Source organism: Staurois parvus, unplaced genomic scaffold (assembly GCF_062004578.1).
Source record: "Staurois parvus isolate SC_StPar_1 unplaced genomic scaffold, SC_StPar_1.0 ptg000168l, whole genome shotgun sequence".
Lineage (NCBI taxonomy): Eukaryota > Metazoa > Chordata > Amphibia > Anura > Ranidae > Staurois > Staurois parvus.
The window spans coordinates 57397-67047 of record NW_028317964.1 but is presented as its reverse complement, the minus strand read 5'-3'; the positions used below and the strand labels follow the sequence as shown (position 1 = coordinate 67047).

Sequence of the window (9651 nt, the reverse complement as noted above, 5' to 3'; positions counted from 1 at the left end):
CCCCCTTCCTCTTAAGGTGACCATACACTACACAATCTGATTGTACAATCTTCCTTAGATCTACCATCAACTGTAGTTCAAGGGCCAGCCTGATGTGATACAAATGAATTGCTTATTTAGATGTGTCCCTCTATTACATTGTTTTGGTAAATCTATAGGAGATTGTACAATCAAATTGTATAGTGTATGGGCAAGATTTAAACATTTAAAAAAAAAAAAACTTTAAAAATGTTTGTATTACTTGCTAAATCTTGGCCTGGATGATATCGCAGGCCAACACACATGCACATACGGCAAAGGTCTCTGGCAGAAGCCCCAGCAGCCTGCATGCACATGCACAGGACATCACCAACAGACTCCTTGGATATGTGATGTAGACACCCCGGGATGCAGCTGATCTCACACATTCACATACAGGCTGGGGGGGGGTCTCTGAAAGAGGATTGGCAGAGACCTGCAGGATGTGTGCATGTGCCGGAGATCTGACTTATACACACACCTGCCATGGAGCTCTCTGGGGGTCCCTGAAACCTGGCAGAGAATTGGTGTGTCTGCGCATACAGAGGGTCTTGTGGGGGGGGCTACGGTGATGTTTTTCTTTAAACAGGAACTTCATTCTGCCTAACCCCTCCCCCAAAAATCCATTTCAGAAAACATCCTACCCCATGGAGTCCAGCCTTGTCTTGGTTAAACCAGAAGTTCTCCCTTAGCCGCTCTTCTCCAGATCCGCCATCTTCACTGGAGATTGGACATGTGCCGACAAACTGCCAATCTCTGTCAGTAGTCTACCAAATGACCCCCCTAGCCCCCCCTTTCCGATGTGAATGCACATGTGTCACAACGTGTAACAAACGGCTCCTGCCATGCTACATCACACACCCCAGGAGGCACTTTGTGAGATGCCACACATGCAGACATACCAAAGGGCTTTTCCCCAGAGTACTGATGAGTCCATCCTGCCAACTCCCAATCATAACTAGAGACCAGGGGCTGTCTGACACAGAGCACAGAAATGTCAGCCGTCGTGGATGTGTATGAGCATTGTGTGTGGTCACGAAGGCCCGCCCTTATTACTGAATTCTATATATGAGTTATGTGGTCAGTAAGAGGCTAACATTGCTGTGCTCTGTTTTGTATATTAATGATCACTTTTCAGATGCTCATATGATTGTCAACCCTTCTCTGTGCTGCTAATGACAGGAGGTACCCAGCATTGGATGTGCAGCCCCAGAAACTTCCAAACACACACTTAGCTACGTCCCCTACCCATGAATGCGCAGTCTGCCATCTATCACTTTCACAGAATGCTAGGCTGTAAGAGAGAGCTGAATGTGCATGCGTGGGTAGAGAACAAAGCTGAGTGTGTGTCCATGAGTTTCTGGGGCCATGCATCCAACACTGGGTACATCTTACCATCTGCAGGATAGACAGGACAGTAATATGTCCCCCTCCAGCCCAGGGGCCCGTCACCTACCAGGCACTGTACCCCAGTCTGGCCACACACTGCCACTGCAGAGCACAGAGTTCTCTTCATGCTGCCAGACATAGGAAGTAGGCTTCCCTAACTGAGTACCTATCCGAGTCTTAGCCTTTTCACAATGAACAGGTAGGTACGTGATGGAGGTGACCTACTACACTTCACTGTGAATAAACATTTCTAGAATGCCTATTAGCACTGAAATGCTGCACCTGCACCAGAGATGAATGCTGTGGTTGGGGCCTTGGGTCCCGTTAACTATGCCCCAGATTATAGTGTGTGGTTGTACAATGCTATGGCATATATCAGAGCTATATGCATTTATATTAGTTATAATATGTGACTGTACAATGCTATGGAATGTGTCAGAGCCATATACATGTATTGACTGAAAAACACGCATTATTATTATACAAAAGGAAGGCAGACATTACACTTACAATACAATCTGGTACAAGAGGAATCAGAGGGCCCTGATCCTGAGAGCTTACAATCTAAGAGGGAGGACACACATTACAAAACACATTCTGCCACAGAACAGGTCACAGCTGTAATAATGCAGAATAGTGTTTGAATGTACAACCCCACAGTATATGTCAGAGAAGGTTGGCAGGAATGGCACATGGAAGGGTTTAGTTATGAATTCAGGATCTGATAACAAAGTAAATCTAATATTTGGTGACACACGATGAGACATATTTATTACAAGGTTATATCCTGATCTATAAATGAAGGAAACCTGATTCTGCCACTTCCTAATTCTGGGTCTGCTTAGAGTGGACATCGGTCTGATTTTCTGTAATAAATCTGAATTTGAGTTTTGCTAATTTGCATAATAGCTGTCACCAGGGAGAATTCTAAGTGCTGCAAATCCTACTTGAGGAAATGCAGCTGTTTGTGGCAAACAAGGTTGCCGTGGCAACACAGGCACAGTGGGCGGGGCCAAAGTCACAGCGGAGTCTAGCTCCAAGTGATGTGGGCGGGGCCAAAGTCACAGCTGAGTGGGTGGGGCCAACATCACATTGGAGTGGGCGGGACCAACATCACAGTGGAGTGGGTGGGGCCAACGTCACAGTGGAGTGGGCGGGGCCAACATCACAGTGGAGTGGGTGGGGCCAAAGTCACAGTGGAGTGGGCGGGGCTTGTGACACAGTAAGGCTAGCAATACATTCCAGAGCGTAGGCAGTCATTTCTCACTAGCCGCAGCAGAGTGTAGACACGTTTTTATCGTCTCATTCCACAGCTAGAGAGTATTTCATTCTGTTGTATATACAACAAAAAAAATGGCAAGATTCATGCGTTGGTGGAAGACTCTTCTTTTTCCAACCACCCGGACACGACCTAGGCAAGATGACAACCGAGATGAGATCAGCAGTTGCTCAACATTTATATATTCAGATGTGAACACCAGAAAGCGGAGCAGGGAGGAGGAAGTACTTGATGTGACCAGAGAGGTAGTACAGACCTGTGTGGAGGACTATGGTGAGACTCCATGGAACCACAGCAATAATGACAACGCTACAGAGATAGTACAGAGCTCCGCACAACAGAAAGGCAGGAAAAGGAAATCTGATGAAGAGCCTGACTGTGAGAGTCCTGTGACCAAGAAAAGAAGGATGCCTTGCAGCTCTTCAGAGGAGGATGACAAGGATCAGAGAAAGCAGAGCAAATATGACCGCGCTACAGAGACAGGACAGAGCTCTGTAGAACAGAGAGGAAAGAAGAGGAAATCTGATGAAGAGCCTGACGGTGACAGTCCTGTGACCAAGAAAAGGGCAGTACAGAGCTCTTCAGAGGAAGATGGCGAGACGGCGAGGGACCACAGCAGATATTATACTGCTAGAGAGACATTACAGAGCTCTTCAGAGGAAGATGCTCAGAATCAGGATAAGCCGAGCAGATATTATACTGCTAGAGAGACACTACACGGCTCTTCAGAGGAAGATGGCGAGACGGCGAGGAACCAGCGCAGATATGACAGCGCTACAGAAACAGGACAGAGAGGCAAGAAGAGGAAATCTGATGAAGAGCCTGAATGTGAGTGTCCTGTGACCAAGAAAGGAAGAACAGATGAAGGAGGTAAATATTATGCATTTTCATATAGTATATAGGGGGGAGGGGAAGGTATTTCTGCATCAACTCCAACATTAGAGTAGAACTGAATTCAAACAGCAGAGATTTACTTTGTTATAGGGAGGATTTAGAAATGTTAAAGTGTAACTCTGGCCAAAATAAAACTTGACATACATGATACAGGCTGTCAGTAGCATTAACACCTGTATACAGTTGTTTTATACTGCGGCCTTAAGATGGATAGGACACTGTCAAACGGCAAACTGTAGGCCGGCCCAGGTTAACCCCTCCCACTCCCAGCATGCCTCTGTTGTAAAGCAGTATCGAGAGCATGATGATAAATACAGAAAGGGAACCTTCGGGTGAAAGGATTCCTGTCACCGTTAATGGACAAAAAAGGTTTTTTTTCATGCTTTTTTTGGAGAGAGCAGACAGGGGTTAGAACCCATCTGTATTGTATTGCTCTCCGTGTTCCAATGAGGAGCTTTCCCCTTGCTTCCTGTCCTTATGACGCCAGGATAAAAAAATTAGGGGAGTTGGTGTCACTGGGAAAGGGACGTTTGTGTTATAACCCCTCCCTTGCTTTTGACAGGTATAATAGCTTCCTGCTCTGTACAGTATTTCTACCCGCCCTGGCAGTAACTCTCTGAATAAGAGTGTTTTATTTATTTATAATCATGGCATGAAGAGTGGTGAGATGGCAGTCAAATGCCAAGTATACCAGGGACGGGCGCTGTTTGAATAGGCTTTGGATTCCCTTGTTGGCAGCAGAATTAGTTATTGATTTGATATCTGTTTAACTGATTAAATGCAAAACAGAATTATCAGTTATAGCCGGAGTAAGCGATTTTTGTCTGTTGTACTCCTTGTTAGCAGTTATTTCTGTTTTGGAGCCTTCAATTACCAATAGGCATAAGTACAGCAACATGATTTGTATGGTGACGGGGTAATAAATTAAATGTCTTTCTTTCTCTAGGAGTTACCGGACCGACGACAATCCACAGCACAGAGAGTGAACAACGTGAAAAGACTTTCCTGGGTCCAGAGGACTTCATCTTTCACAAGATACTTGGAGAGGGAGGCTATGGGAAGGTAAGTGATTAAAGATAACTGCTAAGGGGACACTGAACACTGGGGGACACAAGATGACCATCCTCACTGAAGACTGTACACCATGTGCAGAATAACCCCACCCCCACTGCAAGGGAAAATTTTAATGTGGAGTGTCAGATTATGCCTGCCAGTGCAGCAACCAGTCAGAATGCACCTTGTCTGACTTCTGCAGAGTGAATTCTGATTGGTTGCTCTGGGTTACAACGCTTAAGAATCAGCCTGGTGGGTTGAATAAGGAGGACGGAGGCTGTCTGTGTATACAGGACACAAATGGCAGTTGGTCATATTTCTGCAGATGGCAAAACCAACAGGTCAGAAGAAGGGGGAAAAGAAAGATAATTAAGCATTGAACGTGAGGAAGGTCCAGCAATGATGTTATATATAGAGCACATGGAAAAAATGATGTACTAACTGTTTCTCTCCTACAGGTGGTGCTGGCAACACACCGTGACAGCGGAAGACTGGTGGCCGTGAAGATGGTCCACAAGAGGAATCCAATTGATGACAACCCAGACACAGTCCTCAATGAACGCCAAGCCCTGGAGATGGCAGAGGGCAGTCCTTTCTGCAGCCATGCCTATGCTGCCTTTCAGACAGAGGTAAGTCTAATTTTGGAAAAGTTAAAAAGACAGAATTATCGTATGAATAGCGTATATATATATAAATGTAACATATAGGAGCACAAACATTGCTTGATGATAATAATAGATTAAGCTGATAATGATGAGATTAAGCAGATGTAGAAGACACCAGAAACAAGCTACCAAGAAATGTACAATGCTTATAAGTTTAGTACATGTATGCTTTATTCAGGGAACCATCCAGTAGTTACAGCAACTGCCTGAAAGCGAGATGCTATAACAAATTATATAATGGTGTCACCTACAGCTGTACATGGAGTGAAGATAGCCTACATGGGATGGATAGATGTCATGCAGTGTGTTGTGGTAGAAAAATATAACATGTTATTTTCATTTGGACATTTTAACTAAAATTAATTCACTAACCTGTCTGTATTCCTTTCCCCAGGACTACCTATTCTATGTTATGGACTATCTGAGAGGAGGAGATGTGTATGACGCATTTGAAACCTTGGGCATAGCAAACAACTTGAAGCCAGCTGACATCTCCATGATCAGAATTCTGTCCGCGGAGCTCCTGTGTGGTCTGAAGCACCTGCATTCCAGAGGAGTAGTGCACAGGTAATTACTTTAATACATTCTTAAATCATTTTACAATTCGCTGCTCCCCTCCCTCCACTTCAACAACAAAACTGCTATCAAAGCCAGTTTGTGGAAAGGACAATGGTGAGCGTACACTTACCCGTTCATCTTCCAGTACAGCTCATTTACTGCAGTTAGGTCATCAAACAAACTAATGGTTTCCTGGATCGGATCGTAATGTGTATGGGCAGTGCTAGAAAATGGAACTTTGTGATTGTTGATCCTTCTATGGATCTGTAATATTGGGATATATGGGTTAAAGGGGGAAAATTGTCTGAAATGCAAATCTGACTTTTTTTTTTTATTTTTTCTCTACAGAGACCTGAAGATTGATAACATTCTTGTAGATGGCACCGGTCATGTAAAAATTGCCGACTACGGTGTGTCAGCAACCAACGTGTTTGGATCCAACATGGTGACAGAAGACCGTGGACACTCGCTTCATGCATCCCCAGAGGTGAGTAAAAGAACATTAATTGACTTTTCCAATGTGCCCAGGGCAATTGTCTAGCATAATAATCCTGTAGAAGCCTGTATACACATGGCAATAAAAGACCAGACTATTACAGCTGAGGAACAAAAGCTTTTTAATGGCTTTTCCTTTGTCAGTGACGAATGGCGAGCCATGATGAAGATGAAATAAAGCCATACACACCAGGTTGTAGCTTATGGAAAACATAAGTCACTGCAAGGCATTTCAGACCGAGACAGTGCTAGAAGGTTGTGGGTGGTAAGTCTGCGGTAGATGGCGGTCTGGGGGGTAGGCCTGCCTGGGGTAGATGGGGGTCTGGGAGGGGGTTAGCCTCGGGTAAATGGGGGTGGGTCAGTCTGGGGATGAGATGGGTGGGGTAAGTTTAGGGTAGGTGAGTCATTCTGGGTAAAATGGGGATGGGGGTAGATGTCTGGGATAAATGGGGGTGGGGGTTAGTGGTATCACACTGTGGAAGGGGGGTCTGTCAGGGGTAGATAAGGATGGGGGTACAAGTCTGAGGTAGATGGGGGTGGGGGGGTCAGTATGAGGTAGATGGGGGTGGGGGGGTTAATCTGGGGTAGATTAGGGTGGGGGGTAAGTCTAGGGTAAATAGGGGTGGAGAGATCCGTTTGGGGTAGAGAGAGGTGAAGGAATCAGTCTAGGGTATAGTGACGGTGGAGAGGGTCAGTCTGGGTAAATGGGGGTAGAGGGGGACAATCTGGGGTAGGTGGGGGATGAGTCTGGGTTAGATTTGTGTGGGTGGGGTAGATAGGGGGGAGGGTTCCAGTCTGTGGTGGGTAGGGGAGGGTCAGTCTGGGGTAGAGGGTGGTTAAGAGTTCTGTCTGAGATAGGTGGGGGGTCAGTCTGGAGTAAAGTGGGGGTTGAGGGGGTCAGTCTGGGGTAGATTGGGTGGAGGGAGTCAGTCTGGGTTAGACAGAGGTGGAGGGAGTTAGTCTGGGGTAGAGGGGGTTGTCTGGGGTAGATGGGGTAAAGGGTTTCAGTCTTGGGTAGATGGGGGTGGAGAGGGTCATTCTGGGGTAGGTGGGGCAGAGAGGGTCAGTCTGGGTAAATGGGGGTGGAGGGGATCAGTCTGGGTTAGGAGGGGGATGAGTCTGGGTTAGATTTGTGTGGGTGGGGTAAGTCAGGGGTAGGTGGGGGGTAGGGGTCCAGTCTGCGGTAGATGGGGGTGGGGGAGGGTCAGTCAGGGGTAAAGGGTGCTTAATAGTTCTGTGGGGGTGGAGGGGGGTCAGTCTGGGGTAGATGAGGGTAGGGGCTCAGTGGGATCACACTGTGATAGAGGGTGGTGGGGGGGTCTGTCAGGGGTAGATAAGGAGGGTGTAAGTCTGAGGTAAATGGGGTTGGGGGTTCAGTCTGCGACAGTTTGGGGTGGGGGTCAGTCTGGGGTAGATGGGGGGGGGGGGTGGAGGGATCAGTCTGGGGTAGAGGGAGGTCAAGGAATAAGTCTGGGGTATAGTGGCAGTGGAGGGGTCAGTCTGGGGTAAATAGGAGTGGGGAAGTCAATCTAGGGTAGACTCAGCCAAGCCCAGCTATTTTATATAATGTGTCTTGATCCTGGATCTGGCAAGTCATATTGATTGTAGAGTTTCAGGAAAGGGCACAAAATACAAAATGCCTTGCAGTGTTTTATCAGTTTTCCAACAGAAGTTGTTTTTTATTGTGTACCTGGTGTGTGCCGGCAACTATTACTAGATGTCAGGGTAAGTATCGTGACTCTAGTGTACCTCACAGGAAGAGTACAGGCTGATTCTTTCTGTGCTTTGTATCATACTAAGTTGGCATTTGGCTTCAATCAATTCTATGCCGCCTCTGACCGGAAGGTTAAAGTGGTAGTAAAGTCCAGAATCATAAAACCCGCTGACAGAGAGGGATTGTATAACAGAAGATTCTCTTGTGTCATAAATGTCCCCCCCCCCTCCTGTCAGCAGGTAATGTGATATAAACCACATATGCACGGCTCAGACCAAGTTTACAGTCCGCTATCTGTGATGCGACTCCTGTTCGCATGCATGGGAGTGACGTCACTTCAGCTCGGCCGTTCAAACAGCCGAAGATACAAAACTCGGAAGACCAAGAGAAGACGAAAGTCCTGGAGACCTGGGAGAGCTATGAAAGTGCAGTGCTGGAGAGCTCCATTAAGGGTAGGTTTGTAATAATGTAAAAGCATGCAGTGCATACAAGTACATTATGACTTAAAGCTACACGGAGCACTTTTTTTTTCTTAAACAATCAGGAAGACTTTATTACACTTTAAAAAGGGCAAGGCAACATATCTGGTAAAGTGGGATATGGTTGCTTTCAAAATCCTTTAACTTCTTCAGCCCCAGCCACTGCATTAGTACATTTGCAGGTCGGCACAGCTGCGCAAAACCACGTTTTAAAACGTGGTTTTGCAAAACAGGTAGGGGGCGCGCGCCCGCCCTACCTGTCCCGCAGGTGTCAGCAGCGGGTCTCCGCTGGTCATTACCGGCCGTTTCCCCGCGATTAGCGGTGATCGCTGACAGTTGCCTGTCAGCCCCTGACAAGCTGAAGAGGGAGAGAAGAGTTTCTCTCTCGATCAGCCTGTCCCCATCCAGCACCCCTCCCCCCCCCGCCCCCTGGTAAAACACTCCCCTCACACAGTTAACACTAAAAATGTTAACCCCTTCCTCCCCAGTGACATTAGTACAGTGTCAGTGGGTTTTTTTTTCACTGATCACTGTATTGGTGTCACTAGGGATGTCAGTGACCCCAAGTCAGTTCCCCCCCCAGTATCAAAATGTCCGCCGCAGTCCTGCCATAAATCGCTCATCGCCGCCATATGTCGCTGATTGCCGCCATTATTAGGATAAAAAAAATTTAAAAAACCCAGTATCTTTCCTGCCATTTGTAAACGCTATAACTTTCATGTAAACCAATTAATTTACACGTATTGGGATTTTTTTTTAGCAGAGACATGTCGCAGAATGCATTTTGGATGAAATTTGTGACAAAATTAGATTTTTTAATTTTTTTTACTGGACATGTTTTATAGCAAAAAGTCCAAAATATGTTTTTTTTTTCTCAAAATTGTCAGCCTTTTTTTTTATAGCGCAAAAAATTAAAAACGCACAGGCGATCAAATACCACCGAAAGAAAGCTAAATTTGTGGGAAAAAAAGGATGTAAATTTAATTTGGGTGCAGTGTTGCATGACCGCGCAATTGTCAGTTAAAGTAACGCAGCGCCGTAACACAAACCTCTTCTGTAACCGCTTCCTGACCACCCTACAGCAGAAATACTGCTACAGGGCGGCAT

General features: G+C 46.2%; 1 protein-coding gene across 1 annotated transcript; it reads left to right on the top strand.

The window, feature by feature from the left end:
- The first annotated feature begins 2772 nt into the window (after nucleotides 1-2772).
- Nucleotides 2773-4654, top strand: LOC149462766 (uncharacterized). The gene is made up of 2 exons (XM_089676423.1): nucleotides 2773-3556; nucleotides 4527-4654. Exons 1-2 carry the CDS (start codon nucleotides 2773-2775, stop codon nucleotides 4652-4654), a joined length of 912 nt encoding a protein of 303 aa, XP_089532549.1.
- Nucleotides 4655-9651: the final 4997 nt, after the last annotated feature.

Coding starts and splice junctions, on each gene's coding strand:
- LOC149462766 (XM_089676423.1), top strand. CDS start 2,773: ATGCGTTGGTGGAAGACTCTTCTTTTTCCAACCACCCGGACACGACCT. Junction 3,557..4,526: donor AGGAAGAACAGATGAAGGAG/GTAAATATTATG, acceptor TTCTTTCTCTAG/GAGTTACCGGACCGACGACA.